General features: G+C 38.7%; 1 protein-coding gene across 1 annotated transcript in view; it reads left to right on the top strand.

The window, feature by feature from the left end:
- The window catches only part of NDUFS4 (NADH:ubiquinone oxidoreductase subunit S4), a 63,250-nt gene that overhangs the window by 10,184 nt on the left and 30,431 nt on the right, over positions 1-22,635 (top strand). The window contains exon 2 of the mRNA XM_070411752.1: positions 20,198-20,276. Within this exon, the coding sequence (XP_070267853.1) occupies positions 20,198-20,276 (79 nt within the window). The remainder of the gene's footprint in view (positions 1-20,197; positions 20,277-22,635) is intronic.

The raw sequence follows: 22,635 nt of genomic DNA, 5'->3' as shown, positions 1-22,635 counted from the left end.
GATGGAGCCTGCAGGCATGTGCCCTGACCTGTAATCTAACCATGACCTCCTGGTTCATAGGTCGACACTCAACCATTGAGCAACACTAACTAGGCGAGAGTTGTCATTTTTACTATGTTGAGGCTTCCAATCCATAACATGGTATGTCTATGGACAATTATATTGTTGTTTACTCTATTCCTAGGGTTATAAATAACTCATTTATTGGAGTTTGCTTTATTCACCAATATGCTGAAGCCCACAACAACGGATCAGAAACTGAGGTCTCACAACTCCCGTAACTGTAAATAATAATAGAAGCACTCTAAGGAGGAGGTGGTTCCTTCTGTAGGATTCAGTGTTAAAGGATTCATGATGGCCGAACCGGTTTGGCTCAGTGGATAGAGCGTCGGCCTGCGGACTCAAGGGTCCCAGGTTCGATTCCGGTCAAGGGCATGTACCTTGGTTGCGGGCACATCCCCACTGTGGGGCGTGCAGGAGGCAGCTGGTCGATCTCTCTCATCGATGTTTCTAACTCTCTATCCCTCTCCCTTCTTCTCTGTAAAAAATCAATAAAATATATTAAAAAAAAAAAAAGGATTCATGATGGCTGGGTACTTTTGCACTGTGTAGTTGACAGGGACTGTGTGTGTGCAATACCCAGCAGACAGGACCTCCCTGCGGAGCTTGCTTTGAGAATGTAACCGATAAGGCTAGCGGCCCGTAGCCTGGATGATCTCCTGTGGGCGAGCATATAGTCTCTCTTCACTGAGACTTTTCCCTACGGCTCCCTTGTAGGCTCTTCCTCCTGCCCCACGTCTGACTGACTGCTGTGGTGTCGCCTTGTCTTCTGTCTTGTCACTGTGCTTCAGCCATTTCACTGCATGGGTAGCCCTGGGATGGGTGCCGCTGCATCTGAGGGTATCTCACAGCTTTCAGCTTCCCTCTCCCTTCTTGAGACGCACATGTTGTTACTCTGTCGCTGATGAAGTTCATGATTTAAGTATACCTAAGGTACTGCTTGTAAGTGGTCCCTCCTTAGGGCTCACGTTTTAATTTTGGTCTCAAATATAATCTTTTGGCTTTGAGTTCAAACTGTTGATGTGGCCAATTCCCTTAATAATCTCTTACTATTGTCTTTGACTCTAGCTTTGGGAAAAACTGTTTTCAGAGATTTTCTATGAACTCCTGATATTAGCCATGGCTGCATTAGCTTTCTCATCCTTGAACTACTCTATTGGATCCTTCTATCAGTATAGCATCGTAGTTAGGAGCACACGTTTTGAAGTCAGCCCTACCAGCATTTGAGTCCTAGCTCTGACACGTCCTATCTCTCTGCCTACTTTGAGTCTGTTTTCTGTTTTATAACATGGACATACTAATCTGTTTCATACAGTCTATACAGTCCTGAAGGCAGTGCCTGGCAGAGGCTAAGTGCCTAATAAATTGTAACAATAACATAATCATCACCACCACCACTACCACCACCATCATCATCCTTTCTTTTGTGGCTTTTTTTTTTCCTTTTCCTTTTGTTCCTTTCTTCCTTCCCCACCGTTTCTTTCCTAATTCTTTTCTAGATTCTAGTTCCTTTTTCTGGATTATCAGAGCATCTTGGATTTTTTTTTCTACTTATTAAAAGTATTTTATTCATGCGTCTATAAAAGAATGATCCGCACCTGGCTTTTTCCAGATTGTGACCTCCCGTGCACTCCGCAGTTCCATGCAGTCTATTTTCAGCATCCATCATTCCACCGAAATAGCTTTCATCAAGGTTGACAGTGACCCTGTTGCTAAATGAATAGACTCTGCTCAGTCCTTCTCTGGTGTGACCTTTGCAGTCCAAAAAGATGACTTTCTCCTTCTTGAGAGATTCTTCCTCTGACTTCTATTTGTTTTTCCTCCTTCTCAGTTCCCTTCGAATGTCCATCTTCTTTTGCCCACTCCTTGAACTGTCAGTGTTGGAGACTGATATTTAGCTCTTTGTTTTAAAAAAATGTTTTGCATTACATGAAGTCTATATACACATGAATATATGTAACATATAAACATATATATGTTAGGGAGCATAATGGCAAAATGAGTTTGTGTGGACCCAAGCAATCTGAGAGCTTGAGAATTACCGATGTCTTTATTCTTTGCATACTCTGTGCTGAGTAACCCACCCCAAATGTTCATCCGAACCCCCCAAACCTGGGGGCTTTGCAGATTAATCTGAGTCTCTCTTTTTAAAATATATATATATATATATATATATGTTTTTATTTTAGAGAGGAATGGAGAAGGAGAGAGAAGATAGAAACTTCAGTGATGATTGAGCCCGCAACCTGGGCTTGTGCCCCTGACCAGAATCGAACTCGGGACCCTTTAGTCTGCAAGCCAACGCTCTATCCACTGAGCCAAACCAGCTAGGGCAAGCTGAATCTCTTGAGAGAGGTTACCCTAAATTATCCCATGGGCTCATGTAATCACAGTGGTTCCTCTGAGACGCATGTGGGCGGAGTCAGAGGAGAGGGAATGCCAGCATGGAAGCAGAGACCCAGAGCTGTGCCCTGTGCCTTGTGCTCAGGAATGCCAGCAGCCTCGCAACGCTGGCAAAGTCGAGGAGCAGGTTCTCCCCAGAGCCTGCAGAAGGATCAGCCTGGCTAACACATTGATAGGAGCCCTGAGACTGGCTTTGCACTAAGGACCCCAGAATTCTAAGAGACGAAATCGAGTTGTTTCAGCCAACCAGCTTGGTGGTAATTTGCTGCAGCAGCAATGAGAAACTAAGGGACTCTCTGTCTCCCATCATCTACCATGACTTTAGCTGCCCCTAGTTCCGCTGAAGCCACAAAGTGTGTAGTTCATGTGCATTGAACTCACTGTTCACTCAAGGAAGCCAGCACATATACATGGCAACTGAAAGAGTAGAAAATATTTCTAAAAACATTTAGAAATCCAGGTTAATTCTCTCATCATTCTGCCTACTGATCATTTAGCACTCAACCAAAGAAACAGCAGTGTGTTCCAGTGCTAGAGGATTGGATGATTAAGAGATGGGATGTGGGTCTCCACTGGGGGGTAGTGGGGCTTCCTAGAGGGTTTAGAAAGAATTTTTCTATTTGCAATTTTTGCCTAAGGCTCTGACTGTAGGACCTGGTCTTCATGTAAGATGTGACTCTATATCCTTTTCTTGAACCTTCTACCCTGAGAACTAACCAGGACATCGCCTCTGGGGTTTTCCACAGGCGCGCCCATTACAGCATATCTGACACAATTTGATGACCATCTCCTCCACCACCACCAGGGACTCAGCCAGGAACCCATGTAGCATTCTCGTCTCTTCTCTCTCAGGCCTTCCGTCAGTTAGCATCCAGTCCTAGTACTCACCTTCCTGACGCTCATTCCATTTCCATCCTTACTGCCTCGCCGGCACTGCCGTCTGCTCCCTAGCTGCTCTGCAGGCCATCGTCTTCTCTTCCTCTCCTCCAGCCTGTGGGCGCAGGCCTCAGCGGCACAGCGCCCTCTCCTTCCGTTCCTCCCCCGCTCCTCCGTCCCTGTGGGTCTCAGTCGTCCTCAACTACTTGCCATCCTGGCCTTGCTCGCTCTTACAGTGCAGGTTCTGTCTGTGGGGACAGTTTCTTCTGCTTCCCCTCTGCTTCCCCTGTCCCTCCGCCCTCCACACCCTTCATCTGTTTTAGTTCAGCCAGCCTTCGTGGCACTTTAAACATCGCCGTCTCTAAGGAGCACTATTTGAGGTCACAGCGTGGGTTGTGATCTGGGAGCCCCGCTTGCCTCTGCCAGTGCTCATGCTCCTTGTGATGGCTGTTTCCTTCTCTGTTTCCCGTAGACTGAAGTTCTGTGAGAGCAGGAACTGTTTCTTCTTCACCTTTGTTTTCACAGCATAACACAGTGATCAGCATGCAACTGACACGCAGTAAACATCTGTGCACACATTTGATTATGAAATAATATAGAAATTTAAAAACTATTTTATAGCATCTTAAGCAGGATAGCATTTGAGATATTGGCTTTCCTTATTAAAGGTAGCTGTTGTGCACAGTGATGTTACAGACCACTGAAAAGTGATGACTTTTACAGTTTTATGATGTGCCCGCTTCTTCCTTATGTTGAATAATAGTATTGGTGACTTTATCTTAAGGCAGTATTTATTAAAATGTATAAGTGGAATACTGTCAGAAAGCTTTTTGTGTGATCTGGGATTTTACTAGAATTTAATGTTTTTCATCAAAAAAATAATGGGAAAGATGGAAATGTATTGCAAATTTAAATAATTACCAGTAGTCAAGTAATTTTTTTTCTCTGTGATAAATAGCTGTGTAGCTATTATACTACAGATATTGGAATGGCAGAGTGCTTGATATACAGAATAAACTCTGACTTTTGAGATTGAGGATTAACATTCTGCTGTTATAGTCCACATTAAACAAATGAAATGATTTTACTTAATTAGTTAAATTTGTTCTGTTTTATTTATGTCTATTAGAGATAAAAGCAAATACAAAATGGAATCTATTAAGATTTAAGGCATTTGGAATATTGTAGATATTGTTAAATTTTACCATTTTGTTTAATTTACTGGGAGGGAGTTGGGAAGAGGCAAAATAAGTATTGGTCGAAAAATAAGCTTTTAAAAATAAAGAAAGAAAGAAAAAATTCATGACTTTTCAACCAAAATCTAAATTACTGGTTTTGTGGTGTTATACCTAATTTAAAAATAAGCTATGAACATGTTTGTCAAGACTGTACCACACATAATAGGCACTAAATGTGTGAATTAATATGCAAATGTTTTTTTAATTCCTTTCTCAATCCTGTAATATTGGATGCTCAGTGAAAACAAAGTAACTGGGCAGCACAGGCAACATTAGGGAAGTTTTCCCTGACAGTCCTGCCACATGCACACCCCTCCATCCCCCAGGGCACAGTTGCTCCTCCTTGCATAGCAAAGCACCTGGTATGTATCTTTATCATAGAAATTACCATCAGCATTCAAGGCAGTGACATTGGAATTATTGCTTATATGTTTGCTTTCCCCCAGTAAAATCTTCAAAGCCAGCTCCTGGGTGTAGCATTGTGCAGAAGATGTAGTAGATGTTTTAATAGATGTTTGATGAATTGGGACTAGGAATTAGAATCTTGGTATACATTCTCAAATATATATGATCAGCTGAGTACACTATTTTGTAGTCAATAAGTATTAACTCTTCCAGGTCTTTCAAACTTCTCTTCAAAGAGTATTTTATTGACTGGATTATTCATCAGCATAGCCAAAATATCTTAAAAAGAAAACATCTTTTTTAGGTACAGCATAGTAATTATAGTTAATAATATTGTATTGCATATTGCTAAGAGAGTAAGTAGTTCTTAAAAGTTCTCATCACAAGAAAAAAATTGTAGCTATATGGTGACAGATGGCAGCTAGACTTATTGTGGTGCTCTTTTCACAATAGTTACAAATGTGCCATCCTTATCTACACTTGACATTAATATACTGTTATATATCAATTATACTTTAATTTCTAAAAAATCTTTAGGTGAATATATTTTTAAAAGGTGAAATTTTTTTGGAAAGTCAATGGAAAAAGTACTAGTTTCATGTCTCATTGTCTTGTATTAGTTTTGTGATTGAAATCAAATTGCAATATATATATATTTGAGAATGTATACCAAGTATTGTCTAATTCTGACAATACTTAAAAGTTGTAAAATTAGGTGTTTTAGTTAAGTGGGAGCTTTAATTACTCTGTTCAGGTCGAGTAGTCAACAGTTTTATGACTGTATTTGGATAAATCTTAAGTTTTTCTTAAATGGTATGAAGGCCTGTAAAACTATTAATTAACAAGCAAGCTATTTTCTTCATTAAGCTAAACTACTGTGAAGTGTAGTTTGTGTGTCTTTGCATTTATGTGGCCTTTTGTGCCCTTGTCTGTATATATTTTGTTTTGTTACATTTGTGAGGTTTTAAAGTCTAGATTGTATTTTATACTTATTTTTAAAATGCTTTATGAATTTTATTTAATTTAAATGAAATTAAATAAAATTTAAACAAAATTTTAAAAATATTATTTAAAGAAATTAATAGGTCTCCAGTTTATAGACATGAAATATTTTTTAAAAACACTGTATTTCAAAGGGACACTGCTTTGCTAACTAGATTTATTACTAAATCTTTCCTTGGTTTATGTCTTATTTCAAAAAATAATTGCTCTAAAGTAGGTCATAGGTAACAAACATCTACTGTAGCTATTTAGGGAAATGAATTATTGTTTAGTTATTTTTAATTTGAACTTTTTTTGTAGTTGAATCTGTATCTTAGAATTGGGATCAATTTCTGGGTTAAACTAATAAACACTTAAAACATCTCAGTGGAATCTAATTTTTAGTTTAACAATATTACTTTCTCAAAAATAATAATGATTGGTAATAATTTTACCTGGAATATATCAGGACCAGTGCTAGTAGCTCATCATTTATATCTCATTTAATCTCAGTAGCTCCATGAGGTGATACCTTGGTAAACTATAAAGGTAGGTGATAAATTTTGATAGACGAATGGTCTGTGGTCAGGTCCGTTAGCAGGGCCTCCATGACCAGGTGGCTCCCAGGCCCTGTGAAGAGAATATTGTTTCATTAATGGTGATCAATAGCGGTAGGCAGATGGCAGGACTGGTCAAACCGGGCAACACTGTCTTCCTTGCGGTGGAGATCGTAGGCCCGAGAGGAGCTTAGACCGTGGGTTCTGTTCGGAAAGGCCAGCAGCGGAGCTTGCTGGGTTGTAACCTCGTTCAGTGGTGCTCATGCGGTTGTTCAGATACCACTCATTCTATCGAGGAAAAATACTTTGTCTTGATTTATGCCAATAAAAAAAATCTTATGATACGAATTTTGATAGTGGTGTTTGAAATTCATGTTCGTAAGTCACCTCTTCTGGAGAGGGCAGCTAACATCCCAGGAGTGTGGATGAAATTAACTTGTACGCATTAGGTGGTGCCACTGATACTGAAGATTTTCTTTTCTTACTTCAGCAGCTGGACTAGCTGACATTTATTGAGCCTTGACCAAGTGCCAAGTACTTACTAAAGCTTTTATATGTTGTCTCATTTAATCCTCATAGTAACTATATGCAGTGCGTAAAAATATGGTCAGTGTTACTTTTCAGTGTAATATTTTGAATAAATAATACAGCCATAGAGTCTTATGTATATAAATTATATGCACAGATCTTCCTCTCATCTTTGACCCATCTGCTCATTTATCACTGCTCTCCCCACCCCGCAAGAAGTCACTGTTACTAGTTTCTTACACTTGGAGTTTGTCTATGTATGTTCAAGCAAATTCATTCTTATTCTTTTTCATTTTCTACAAATGAAACATGTTAATCATCATATTTTTCAGTTTGCTTTTAATTTTACAACTTCTTATTAAAATCTTTACACCTGGAAAAAAGAGTACAATGAATTTATAAACCCACCACCACCTAGATTTGACATTGTTAATATTTTGTTGGTTTTTGCTCATTTTGCCTTTATGCATTAGATGTGTAATAGATAAGCAAAATGCATGTATCTGAGCATATATGCATATATATGCATGATATATATGAGCAAGTTGCACATATAAATATATGCTTTTTTACCTAAGCTATTTGAAAGTAAATGATAAATATGGTACTTGCTCCCTAAATACTGTCAGCCAGTGCAGGCTTTGAAGCAGAGTGGCGGCGTGCTTGGCTGTAACGACTTGGCGTGTGGAAGTGGGGCCATTCAGCTGTCTGTTCGGTGGTCCAGGGAAGAGGTATCTACAGAAGCAGAGTGGGGTAGGGGGCTGGGGGCGAGTTGGGGGTTGGGAGCACTTTGTGGTTAATTGGACAGAACAAGGAAAGGTGGCTATTCACATTTTTTAGAGAAAATCTGGAAAAGAAGTGTTTATGAGTTCATGTTTTGTAGGGTTCCCTTTTCTCTCTTGCCACTAAACGAACTGGTCCTGTGTGTTACTCGAAAGGAAGAAATGGACACTCCATGCCAATTACTTACCAGGCTGCTTCACTCCACCAGCCGTCCCGGGAGGGATTGTTAGCCTCCTTTTTGCAGACGAGGACGTTGAAGTGCAGAGTGTGAAGTCATTTGTTCGAGATCGCATTGCTCTTCAGTGGCAGATCCGGAATTTTAACCTGGGTCTGACTGACTGCAGTTACTGTGACCATTTTTCCAAATTGTTTCATGAAGTTTAAAAAAGTCTATGCATGTTGGTGATTTTTTTCTCCTAAATATATTTTTAATCATGTAATCGTCAGCCTTTAAAAAACAGTATGCCCCCGAGTGCTAGATTCATTTGCCCATGGACAGATACTCATTTTTAAATTGAAGAACAAATACCTATCAGCTGGCTTCCTCTTTGATGTAACATTGCTAGATGGTGAATGCTGGTCTGTCCACCTCTCATCTTGTATAAATTCAGCATTGTTTTTGTGATAAAATTTATTGTTTATTTCATTTAAAATATATTTATGAGACAAACATGATTCCAGTGGTTTTTATGGCAGCTAGAAGTTTTAAAGCAAAAGATTTTAAACTGAAGCAAATAAGCAACAAGTTGGGATAATTGAAAGTGAAGATGAATGAAGATAAAATGCATAGCCTTTAAAAAAATTAGGTAAGCTGTCCAAGATGAAACAGTAGTATTAAGTTGATATGAAACAAATTATCTAATGGATTTTGACACACTCTAACCTTTGAAGGCATAAGAAAATAAATTATGTTGCCCTTAAAGACCAAAATGTAGCTTTTTAAAAGTGACATCTTGATTCACTTGAAAGTAGTAAACTCTCCATCTATCATACTCCCAACCTCACATGGTCAGTGTGAAACAGACATCATACAACTTCAGTTCTCATACGACACTCCCTAGGGAAAAAGCACATGGACAGAGAATTGCGTAAGAAGCTACATCAGTCAGGATAGAAACCCCAAAATACCTGTGGCTGAAAATAACAAAAATCTATTTCTTGTTTATGCCGCAGTCCCTTCCTGGGAGCTCTACCCTTCCATTTGCCTCACTGGGGGCCCAGGCTAACCACTGTTACTGGGACAGAGGGAAAACAATAGGCAATTATGCAGTGACTTCTGACACTTCTGCTAGTGTCACTTCTTCGGATGGCTGACCTAAGTCACACGCCCACAGCAGGCTGGAGAGAGAGCAGAGCATATGCATGGTGGGCGAGCTGGAATATTGGTGCACAGCCCTAATGTCCAACACACCTTTTGGGAGCATAGAGACTGTGAATCAGTGGAGTCATTTTTAACAAGATGCTGAATACCTCTGAGGTGATCCCACAATGATTAAATTAAAGATACTGATTCTGAAAGAGAGACTAGATAGACAACTAACAAATGTCCAGTAGTTTCTTATTTGACCAGGGGAGTAGACTGGTTCATCTGGGCTTGCTTTTCCTTCTGTTTTGTACATTTTTATAATATACTAGAGGCCCAGTGCACAAAATTTGTGCATGGGGGGGGGGGGGGGAGTTGCAGGGGGTGTGTCCCTCAGCCCAGCCTGCACCCTCTCCAATCTGGGACCCCTCGAGGGATGTCCGACTGCCCATGGGGATCGGGCCTAAACGGGCAGTCGGACATCCCTCTCACAATCCAGGACTGCTGGCTCCCAACCGCTTCTGCCTGCCAGCCTGTTCGCCCCCTAACCACTCCCCTGCCAGCCGATCACCCCCTAACCACTCCCCTGCTGGCCTGATCGCCCCCTAACCACTCCCCTGCCAGCCCGATCGCCCCTAACCAATCCCCTGCCAGCCTGATCGCCCCTAACCACTCCCCTGTCGGCCTGATAGCCCCCTAACCACTCACCTGCCGGCCTGATTGCTCCCTAACCACTCCCCTGCCGGCCTGATCGCCCACAACTGCCTTCCTCTGCCAGCCCGATCGCCCCCTAACCACTCCCCTGCCGGCCCGATCGCCCCCTAATCACTCCCCTGCCAGCCCGATTGCCCCCTAACCACTCCCCTGCCGGCCCGTTCGTCCCCAAGTGCCTTCCCCTGCCAGCCCAGTCTCCCCTAACTGCCCTCCCCTGCCGGCCTGGTTGCTCCCAACTGCCCTCCCCTGCCGGCCTGATCGCCCACAACTGCCCTCCCTTGCCAGCCATCTTGTGGTGGCCATCTTTTAACACATGGGGGCGGCCATCTTGTGTGTTGGAGTGACGGTCAATTTGCATATTACTCTTTTATTAGATAGGATTAATGGTTTGCTCTTTGTGCTTATTTATAACATAAATCTATCAGTGAAAATTCAAAATTCTCAACTATTTTTGTGTAAAACGTGTTGAATAATGGTGCAAATGCAACAATCTTGTAATTGGTATTAAAATAGATAACAAAGTATCACCTATTTTGTATTACATACACATGCACTAGAAGTTCTTAAAAAGTGTATAATTTGGGAAAATATGCTACATGAGTACAAATAATCATATTGAAGTTTAACACCTTCAGTTTGGTCTTCTAAAAGTTTATGAAGAGTGATATACACACACACACACAGAATACTTCTACATGCATACACGAATAGGCTTTTTCTAAGCAAAGTTATAAATCTTTTTCATTTTTGACAAACTTTTGTGTGTTCCTATTTATTGGTGGTGTATACCAGGGCTTAACAGTTTCTTCGTAAGGCATATTGTTTTCAATTTTATTGGTAAGGTAGACATAATGAAAAATTTACCATTTTAATCATTTTGAAGTGTAGTTCAGTACAGTAACATTAAGTATGTTCATATTGTTGTGCAACCATTACTACTATATATTTTCAGCACTTTTTTTTATCTTCCAAAATCGAACCTCTGTATCTGTTAAATAATAGGTCTCTGTTATCCTGTCCACCCAGCATTCTACTTTCTGTCTCCATGAACTTGACCAGTCTAGGTGTTTTATATGTGCGTGTGTAGAATTACTGTGTGTGTGTGTGTGTGTGTGTGTGTATGTGTGTATGCATGCGCGTGTGTGTGCTGTCATTTTTATTTTTTCTTGATTGCCTTAGGTTTATATTGCTCTCTTTTCTGTGGTTTTCCATGATGGAAACTTAGGTTATTAATTTGGACTTTTCTTTTCTAACACATGCATTTAATGCCATAAATTTCCAAATGCTACATTTGCTGTATCTCACACATTTTTTAAAGGTTGTATTTTTATTTTCATTTAGTTCAAAATATTTTAAAATTTCTCTTGAGGCTCTTTGACTCATAAGTTATTTAGAAGCGTGTTTTTTAATCTCCAAGTATCTGGGAATCTTCCAGTTTTCTGTTACTGATTTCTAGCTTAATTCCGCTGTTGATTGGGAGCATGCATTGTTTGATTTCTACTCTTTTAATTTGTGAAGATGCATTTCATAGCCCAGAATGTGGCCTATCTTGGTAAATGTTCCATGTGAGCTTGAGAAGAACATGTCTTCTGCTGTTGTTGGATGAAGTATTCCATAAATGTCAGTTAAATCCAGTTAATTGATGGGCTGTTCAGTTCAGCTCTGTCCTTACTGATGCTCTGCCTGCTGGCTCTGTCGGTGGCTGTTAGAAGAGTGTGCAGTCTCCAGCTCCAGTGATGGATTTGTTTGTTTCTCCTCGCACAGAGTTCTTTCAGTTTTTGACTCACATATTTTAACATTCTCTCGTTTGGCTTGTGAACCTCAAGGATTGTTAATGTCTTCTTGGAAAATTGACCCTTTATCTTGATGTAATGCTGCTCTTTATTCCTAGTAATTTTTTTGTTGGTTTGAAGCTCACTTTGAGAATGATATAAGTACTGCAGTAAGATTTGATTACTGTTAGCATGGTCTCTCTCTCTCTCTCTCTCTATCTCTCTCTCTTTTAATCTATCTGTGTCTTTATATTTAAAATGGAATTCTTTTAGGCAACATATAGTTGCGTCCTGATTTTTTTTTAATCCACTTTGATACATTCTCTCTCAGTTAATTTATTTAGACCATTGTCATTTAAAGTGATTATTGATATAATCGGTATTAATATCTGCCATGTTTATATATGCTGTTCTCCCTTTTTTGGGTGATTTCTGTCTTGGTTTCTAAGAATTCTTTATATACTCTGGATATTAGTCTTTTATCTGCTATGCGTGTTATACTTATTACCTCTGATATTTCCTTATTTAGTTATAGTGCCTTTTGTTCAGAAGTTATTTTTCTTTTTCATTTTGTGGGTATTATTTCTTATTAAGAAAACTTTTCATCCTAAAACTTATAAAAAATCCTTATATTTTATTCCAGTAATTGACACACACAACACATTGTGTTTGTGCATCTATCAATCCATGTAGAATTCTTTGGTATCTGATGTAAATATTTTTTGAGATTCAAACATTTTTCTTCCATGAAAGAATAGCCATTTATCTCAGTATTATTTCTTGAATAGTCTAGCCTTTCACCACTGATTTGGAACTGGAATATTATTGTATACTAACTAGAGGCCCGATGCACGAAGATTCATGCAAGAATGGGCCTTCCTTCCCCTAGCTGCCAGCACCGCCTTCACTTTTGCCTGAGCCGCCTTTCCACCTTTGTTCCTGCCCGGAGCCACCTTTCCACCTTCCCACGCTGCCCAGAAGCCCGGAGCAGCTGGGCGGTAGGGAACACCTGCGTCATCCCCATGGCGACAACGCAAGTGTCCCCCCCCCACCCCTGCCGCTTGGCGCCTGTGTATGCAAAGTAACCCGCCAGCTTTGTGGGGTTAATTTGCATACCACTCCTGATTGGCTGGTGGGTGTTGCGAAGGTATGGTCAATTTGCATCTTTCTCTTTCATTAGTGTAGATGTACAGATCTATAGAATCTGACCTATACTACTTATTTGATATGTGTTCTGACCTGTACTACTTATTTGATCTGTGTATCTGTGCCTATGCTCATACCATATTTTAATTATTGTATTATATTAGCTGGCAAGGCAAATCTTATAGTTGTTCAAATGTTCTTGGTTATTTTTGTGAATTTTTTCTTCTCTATGACAATCATTTAATTTTATAAAAATTCTGCTGGAATTTTTGTTATTATAATTAATTTGTAGATTAATAACTGACATCTTTGTGGTAAATTTGCTTCCAGTTATTGAGAAGACATGCCAAAGAACAAGCAGCTCAGTTCCTTCCTTTAAGGCAGTGGTGCTCAACCTCGGCTGCACATTACAATCACCTGGGAATCTTTTTAAAATCCTGGTTTCTGGGCCTCATCCTCCGGAAATTCTGTTTCTTTGTTACTAATGTTGTGGCCCCACCCCATAACAAAGAAACAGAATTTCTGGAGGACGAGGCCCAGAAATCAGGATTTTAAAAAGATTCCCAGGTAATTCTAATGTGCAGCCAAGGTTTAGAACCACTGCTTTAAGGCTTTCCAAACCAGGATCGCTCAATAATTTAGCCGTTAGTAAGTGTGAACTTGTCATATGCTTGTTGTGTTTTGTAATATAGTTACTATCATCACCAGAACATTTATATTCCTCATTCCCTTTATGTTCACCTTATTTCTATTTATTTTGATAACCTAGTGCTATAAACTTGGATGTGTTTTTCTCTCCTTTACTTGCTATTTTCCATCATGCCCTCCAGTTTCTGTGTTACCACCCTCGGAAACCTTGCCCACATTCTCCTCCTTATTACTCCTCAATATCATTTCAAAGCCTGGTATGTGAGCATAATTACCCTTATCCTCTTGCACAAATTTTTCCTTCGTCTGTTGGATGACTCTCAGAGGATTAGTTTACGTTTTTGGCTTGGGCTGTGTCCAGAGGCACAGTTGCTATTAGTCCTGCTGCAAGTTCCACCTGGCTCCGAAGAATGGGGAGAAGGACATCTCTGAGCAGGAGATTTTTGCTTTTTACTGACTTGGCCAGTTGGACACTTAAAGTTTTTAAGTGCTGTGCATGAAGATTAGAAGTTATTGTGATAAATGAGTGAGAATCAAAGAACTTATTTGTGAATAAAGTATCTTCAGTTATTTCCATTGAACTTAACTAAAGTAATTGTAGGGTCTCTTTCTTTCCCTTTACTTCACATTATTTCCAGAACATTAAACTAGATCCTTGATCTCTCCTCTTTAGTTTTCCATTAACAGTTAGTTCTTTCTGGTTTCTCTCTAGTGAGTACAATATGTTGAAGACAATTTAAATTTTCTCTCTTGTTTTAAGATATTGAAAAGCTTCAAGATCAACATGAAGATACTTGACCCAGGAATCAAAAAAATTTTTTAAATACATTTTTTATTGATTTGAGAGAGAGAGAGAGAGGAAGGGAGAGGGAAAGAGAAACATTGATGAGAGAGAAACATCGATTGGCTGCCTCCTGCATGCCGCTTACCAGGGATTGAGCCTGCAACCTGGGCATGTGCTCTGATTGGGAATCAAACCTTCCACCTTTTGGTGCATGGATCAGTGCTCAACCAACTGAGCCATACTGGCCAGGGCAAGATTAACATTTTTAATTTTTATTTATTGATTGATTTTAGGGAGAGAAAGAAAGAGAGGGATTTGTTCTATTATTTTAAAAAATATTTGTTTTTTTTTAAATGATTTTTATTTATTTATTTTTTAATTTATTGGTTGATTGATTTTAGAGAGAAAAGGAGAAGAGAGAAACATAGATTTGTTGTCCCACTTATTTATGCATTCATTGGTTGTTTCTTGCATGTGCCCTAACCAGAGATCAAACCCACAATCTTGCCCTATCAGGAGAGCTACCCGGCCAGGGCCCTATGTATCAACATATTTTAAGCCTGAGGTAATTATTGTGACATAGAGACTAAGTATATATTATTATTTTATTATTTTGGTTAGAACAGTGGTTCTCAACCTTGGCTGCACATTAGAATCACGTGGGAATCTTTTTAAAATCCTGATTTCTGGGCCTAAGAAACAATTTCCAGAGGAGGAGGCCCAGACATCAGGATTTTAAAAAGATTCCCAGGTGATTCTAATGTGCAGCCAAGGTTGAGAACCACTGGGTTAGAACTTTTAGTAATATTTTCTTACAGTTTAGTATGGAACTGAACACTTGCTGATTTAATGTGAATTTGGGTTCATTCAATTTGCAATAAATTGACAGCAAACATAATTGGCTTTAATGAAAAGGCTAAGGATTAATTGATTTCTTAATTTCTTAGGATTAAGAATTTTACTCTGTCTAGAAGTCCAGCAGATCATTTCTGGTCCTTTGAAGTTACTGGTTCAGTTTTAATATTTTTAAAGCCATATTCATATATTTATAGGGATGTTTTTGCTATCTATCGTTCAACACAAACTACACCGATACTCACCTTAAAACAACAGCAACCATTTGTTTTGCTCACACATTGGCCACTTGGGCAGGGTTTGGCAGGGAAGCTTATCTCTGCCCCACGTGGTGTCCCTGGACGGCTTAGCCTGGGCTAGTGACCCCCAGGTCACTCACAGCCGGCCACCAGCGTGTGCTGCTTATTCCTCGGCACAGGTCTCTCCGTGGCCAGTGTGGACGTCCTCCTGATAGAGCGGCTGGTGTAGGAGGAGGATATCCCAGGAAACAGTGTTCCGAGAGATAGGAAGTGGAAACTGCCAGGTGTGTTACGGCCTGAGCCTGGGAACACGCATCGGCTCACGTTTGTATTATATTGATTGAGCAGTCCCAGAGGGCAGGTTTTAGGGACCGGGAACATGGAACTCTAGCTCTTGATAGGACGGAGGAGTATAAACAATTTTGGAGCCATGCTTTCAACTGCTGTAATAATAGGGGAATATTGCCATTCTTAATTGATAAGGTTAATTTGCTTCAAGGGGAGAATAGTGTTGAAACTTGGAGACAGTGATATTATTTCTATTCAGATATTATTTTCCAGTACAAATGTGTGTGTTTTTTTATTTTTTCATGACTTTTTGAAGTATTAAAAACAGTATTGCAAGATATATGTGAGGAAAACTAGAAAACTCTGATGAAAGAATAAGAAAAGACTAATGAATGTATATGGATAGGAAGACACGATATTCTTAAGATGTCAGCTCTGTTAGCTTGATCTGTAGGCTCAGGAGCAACCTTTGTCAGAACCTCTGTAGATATTAAGAAACTTATTCTAAGTTTATATAGAAAGTCAAGTGATACCAAATATGGAATATGATAGTGAAGAAGAATAACAAAGTCAGAGGAATGACACTAACTTCAGTATTCAGTGCAGAGCCACAGTAATCAGGACAGTGTGGGGGGAGTGAAGGAGCACAGGTCAGTGGGCAGAATTGGTAGCCCAGAAACAGACTCTGAAATAGAGTCAACTGATGTTTGGGAAAGGAGCAAAGGCAGTCCAGGGGAGGAGAGAGCGGAGGTGGGACTGGGACTTACCCACATGCCGAAAATGAATCTACACACAGGCCTCATGCCTCCACAAACATGAACTCAAAATGGATCTTAGGCCTAAATGTAGGAAACAAAACTACCAAACTTCTGGAAGATAACATAAGAGAAAATATAGGTGACTTTGATTTGCTGCTGAGTTTTTAGCTATAACACTAAATGCACGATCCATGAAAGAAAAAATTAGACGAGTTGGAATTCATTGAAATTATAAATTTCTCCTCAGTGAAAGACAATTTAATAAAGTGAAAAGACCTGCAGAGAGAATGTTTGCCAAACACATATCTGATAAAGAGATCTAGCCACAATATACAAAGAACTCTTAAATTCAACAATAAGAAAACAAATGACTTAATTAAAAAATAGGCAGAAGGACTGAACAAACACCTCACCAAAGAAGATATGTAGATGGCAAATAAGCATATGAAAAGGTACCTCAACATATGTCCACAGGGACCTGAAAATTAAAACAACACTGAGATGCCACTACACATCTATTAAAATAGGTAAAATCCCAAACAGTGACAGCACCAAACACTGGCAAGAATGAAGTGTGACCAGTAAGTCTTTTTTTAAAAAAATACGTTTTTATTATTTTTTTTAGAGATAGAGAAAGGGAAAGGGATAGAGAGGTAGAAATATCGATGAGAGAGAAACATCAATTGGCTGCCTTCTGCACATTCCATTCCAAGGATCGAACCCACAATCTGGGCATGTGCCCTGACTGGGAATCCAGATGGTGACCTCTTGGTTCATGGGCCACCGGCCGGCCTGACCAGAAAGTCTTATTCATGCTGGTGGGAATGCAAAATGTACAACTACCTTTGAAGACAGTTTGTCAGTTTCTTATAAAACTAAACAGTCTTTTTAAAAAATTTTTTATTGAATTTATTGGGGTGACATTGGTTAACAAAATTACACAGGTTTCAGGTGCACAATTCCACAACACATCATCTATACCAGTGATGGCGAACCTTTGAGCTCGGTGTGTCAGCATTTTGAAAAACCTTAACTTAACTCTGGTGCCGTATCACATATAGAAATTTTTTGATATTTGCAACCATAGTAAAACAAAGATTTATATTTTTGATATTTATTTTATATATTTAAATGCCATTTAACAAAGAAAAATCAACCAAAAAAGTGAGTTCGCGTGTCACGTCTGATACGCGTGTCATAGGTTCGCCATCACTGCCCTATACGCTCCCCCACCTTCCCCTGCGCACCCTCCCCCAGCAATCACCAAATGCTATCAGTGTCCATGAGTTTTCTCTCTTTTTTTTCTTTTGTGCTCAATCCCTGCACCCCCCAACCTCCCCCCCAACAGCTGTCAGCCTGCTCTCTATCTCTGAGTCTGTCTCTGTTTTGCTTGTTAGTTCGTTTTGTTTATTAGAACATACAGTCCAGCAATTGTGTTCTTAGGGATTTGCCCAAATGAGTTACAAAAACCTGTGCCTGAGTGCCTTTAGCACAAACAACCCCAATGCCCATCCGCAGATGACTGGGTAAACAAATGTGGTAGATATGTTTTTGAAAGTTTAAACTCCTTAGATTTTTAAAGAAAAACAGATTATGAGTTTAGAAATTATTATGTAGCATTTTCCATAGGGGATTATTAAACTAGGACTATACTCATTTTCATTTATTAGAATCAAACTCATCACTAGATGAAACTTTAGAGCAACAAGTTCTCATTTTACAAATTTACAAAGAGTGAAATTGAGATGCAGAGCGGTTAAGTGATTTGCTCATAGATGCAACTAGTAAATAATAAAACCAGAGTTAGAAATAAGCTCTCTTGATATCCATATCATTTTCTTGCAGGAAACTTGACTGAAAAGTACATATAATAAATGGCTTGTACACTGCAGTAATGGTCATTGATAATAGCAGTCATAGCCCTTAGGGTCTGTAAGAGACCTGGCTTTGTGAACAGGCCAGCTGACAAAACCAATAGTGGACAGAGGTAAACTACTGAGGCAAATAAAGTTTCTGATTTTCTAAAAAATGGGAACTAAATAGCAAAGTGAAATTACCATTTGTTTACTGATGACTGCAGATTAGTCATCCCTACATGTACACTTAACTTTCTAGTGTTATGATACATTGCCCAGTAAAATATGATTACTAACATTTTGGCAATGTTTGCTTTTGGCTATTGTGAATAATGCTGCAATGAAATTGGTGCACAAATATCTGTTTGAGTTCTGCTTTCAATTCTTTTGGGTATATACTCAGAAGTGGAGTTGCTGGACATTATGGTAATTCTGTTTAATTTTTAAAGAACTGCCATACTGTTTTCCGTGGCAGCTGCATGATTTTATGTTCCCACCAGTAATATACAAAGCTTTCAGTTTCTCCATATCTCACCAACACTTGTTTTTATAACCATCCTAATATATGAAGTAGTCTCTCACTGTGGTTTTGATTTGCATTTCCCTAGTGCTTAGTAATGTTGATCATATCTTTCTGTATTTATTGGCTATTTGTAGGTTTTTGGATACATGTCAATTCAAGTATTCTTCCCATTTTTAATTGGGTGCTTTGCTTTTTGTTGTTGTTTGATTCCCTCTTTTGAAACCTAAGAATTATCCCTACTTACTGATTTGTAGAAGCTCTTGTATCTATTTTGGATATTGAGCCTTTACTTTCTTATTTTGAAAATATTTTCTTCTTGCTATGTTTTATTTTTCATTTACAGTACCTGTGGTTTAGAAGTTTTTATGTAGTAGCTTCTGTCATGTTTTTCCTTTATACTTTCTGGGTTTGGTATCTTAATAATGTTTTTATACTCTAAATTATTAAAAATATTGCCTTTACTCCTACCATTTCATTGATGAGACTTTTTATAGGCTAACCAGCAAGTAGATATTTGCTATATAATTCACATTTAATTTGAATTTAACCATAGATTATATTTTGTAGGTATGACAAATTCAGTGCTGTGTTCATAATGAACTCTGGATCCTTGCTGCTACTTTAACTATCTACAATTGGAGGAAAATGTTTTCCCACAGCTGAGATTTGATTTTTTTAAAATAATTGCTGTCTTCATGTTTAGGGATTAGTTACCTAAATGACCCCCCCTTGTCATACATAAATTCATATATGTACGCACATGTTTTGTGTGCTTTTTTACTTACGTAGTTTTTTCCTGAAATAAATTATATGAATATATTGTTTCAAATAATAAAAATCCCTATATGTGCTCTCTTTGCAATCTAACCTATCTTAAAAGGTTTTTTTTCTTATAAAAAGTTTTAATTGTGACATTTAATTCTTTCTGCTAGATGTTAAATAAAAACATTTTTCATCTTTTATTGTGTTACCTTTTAAATATAGTCTGATTGAAATATGAGAATATTTTGTCTGTGTTTTGTTTATAATAGCTGTCTGTTTATAGATAATGATATAATAGCTTTATTTTATGATTAGTTGGACATTAATTTAAAATTATGAAAGATCTATATAGTACATATACTTTTTAAAAAATATATTTTTATTGATTTCAGAGAGGAAAGGAGAGGGAGAGAGAGATAGAAACATCAATGATGAGAGAGAATCATTGATCGGCTGCCTTCTGAATGCCCCACATTGGGGATCGAGCCCGCAAACCGGGCATGTGCCCTGACCAGGAATCAAACCGTGACCTCCTGGTTCACAGGTCAACGCTCAGCAGACAGAACTAATGGGGGAGGAAAGGGACTCCTGTGACCTCCTCTCTTCCTATTTCTCTTTATAAGGTCGTGTTGTTAGAGTAGCTTGTCTCTGTAATGTTCGTCTGCCTCTCTTGTCCCTGTGCATGGATCATTTTTTAATTTAAAATCTTGCACTGCAGGTCGTTGAGCACTTCCACATGGAGGTTGGCACAGGACCAAACTCGAGACTCGCAACTCATAACAGTTGATGAAAAATTGGTAAGAATTTTTATATACGCTGCTAGGATTCTGCCTTCAGGGTTATTCTTATACAATAGATTTTAAGAGGGGTGTTTTGTGGGAAGTGATGTGAATTTGACTGTCCAAATTGTATGTAAATTTACTTTAAGAAATATTTGTCACAAAATGATAAAGATAATTTATGTTAAGCATTATACACAAATATTAAGTCATACAAATATTGAGAAATTAAAATTACAAAAGGCTTTCATTTTTTGGTGTTTGTAAGTAGCAATTAGAACATTTTTTATTTTTATAATGCATGCATTATTTTATATTTTTCAGTTATACTATTTAATTAAGTTGTAAGGTACCAGTACTATTTAAAATTAAGTATATTGAGTTTTTCTGGAATCAGTTGTTTTTGTGTGTATACATTCCATTTTACATTACACATGAGAGATTACAACTAGCAACAAATAAATAATGTTCTTCACAACAGAAAGAGTTTTGGTAACCATGACATAAAATTTTCCAATGTGTGGTGGCATTTCAGATGCAGCTTGTTATTGATGCTTATATTATATGATAGCATACATTTTGTAAATGTCGTAAGACTTCCAGTAAAAATGTGTAGTCGTATTTTCATTTTTATCTGGCTTACCATTATCAAATATATGGGTTTGTTTCTTAACTACTCCCTTTCTAATCGTTGTATATTCTTTTATTGCTCAATTTTGAGCCTGTGAGCATAATTTAAATAATAGGTCACACTTAAGTTTCTATTTGCACCATTAAAGATCTAAATAGGAAAATTAATAGATAAGGAAACAGTAAGGAAATCCCTAAATATTTTATGTTTAAGGCTGGTTGATTTGAACTTTAAAACCAAAGGATAACCAAAATAGTCTTTTTAAAATGCTGGTTTTGTCATCCTCTTCTGAAAAATCTTATGGTGCTTCTTATTGACCTAAGAAGAGTAAACATTAAAATCCTGACATGGTCTCTGAGGTCGTCCTCTCTAGGTTTACCTGGTCCCACTCTCTCTATCCCCTTTGCTCTGTGCCTGTGACTTGCTGTTCCTTTTCTGCTTCAGGGCATTTAGATTCCAGTTCAGTCTGCCCAGCTGCTGGTACCAGCCCCCCAGGTTTTCGTTCAGGGCCATGTGCTTATGCTTCACATGTTCACCTCCTAGCCCGTGCTTCCTCAGGTGTAGACGAATTGAGGCAGGAATGGAAGAGGAGGAGGACTCACCGTGCCATGTGTTCATTAATGAAGGAGGGTCCTCTTTTAATGTTTCTACTGCATCTCTTCTAAGCCCCAAGAGATTGCCTTCTTGTTCCAGTACATGGGGTTTACTCTCTATAAAATTTCAAAGTTTACGAGTGATGCTTCTAAGTTCTGTTCTCTCTAGTTTGGATGCATAAGTCAGAACAGACACCCCTCTGTTGCTCTAGACAAGGTGCTGTGAAGCACACCAGGAGCTGTGGGCTGCTCTGAGTGTTACGTTTTTCATTGTCTCACAAATCAGTTGCATACTTTTAATGAATTTTGTTGCCCTGTATAGATTTTCTCCAGCTTTGTTATGTCTTTCTTGAAGTGTGTGCTAGTCAAAATATAGGCTTGATATTCCAGCTAAAGTCAATTGAGGTCTTATGTGTAATTATTCATAGTTATTGAGTAATATTTAATATGGATAGCTGAAACCCTTAGCCATTCATTTAAGTTTATATTAAAACAGAAGTATTAAATAATCATGTAGGTAACGCAGTGCTAACAAGGGTTTCGGCTTTTTTTGCTCCTGCGTACAATCAGATGAAGGCTTCAGTGAGTAGCATAATGACAGGACCGGGGGATGGAGGGACTTACAGCAATGCTGAGCAAGTGGAATTGATTAGATTTGCATTTTGAAAAAAAAGATTCTAAAAATATATATCAGTATTAATGATGAAAATATTTCAAAAGGTGACGTAAAAGAAGATGTGGAAACCGCATTTTATAGTATAGAATAATAATACTATAAACCAATTTATTAACTTAGGATACCATTTTTCTTAACCACTTAACAGCCTATATAATAAAAGGCTAATATGCAAATCAACCAAACGGCCCAATGACCGGTTGCTGTGACGAACACTGACTACCAGGGGGCAGACCCTCAATGCAGGAGCTGCCCCCTGGTGGTCAGTGCACTCCCACAGGGGGAGTGCTGCTCAGCCAGAAGCCCTGAGCCAGGCTCACAGTGGCGAGAGGGCGCAGGCTGGGCTGAGGGACTCCCCCCAGCCCTGACTTCACAAATTTCGTGCACTGGGCCTTCAGTTAGTTATATTTGTACCTGAAATTGGACAGAAACTAGAATTTTAATTGTGTGGTAAGGGAATTAGCCATTCTCATGATT

Source organism: Myotis yumanensis, unplaced genomic scaffold, assembly GCF_028538775.1.
Source record: "Myotis yumanensis isolate MYYU_CA2020_CCGP unplaced genomic scaffold, mMyoYum1.0.hap1 SCAF_4, whole genome shotgun sequence".
Classification (NCBI taxonomy): domain Eukaryota; kingdom Metazoa; phylum Chordata; class Mammalia; order Chiroptera; family Vespertilionidae; genus Myotis; species Myotis yumanensis.
This window is presented reverse-complemented; position numbering and strand designations above follow the sequence as displayed.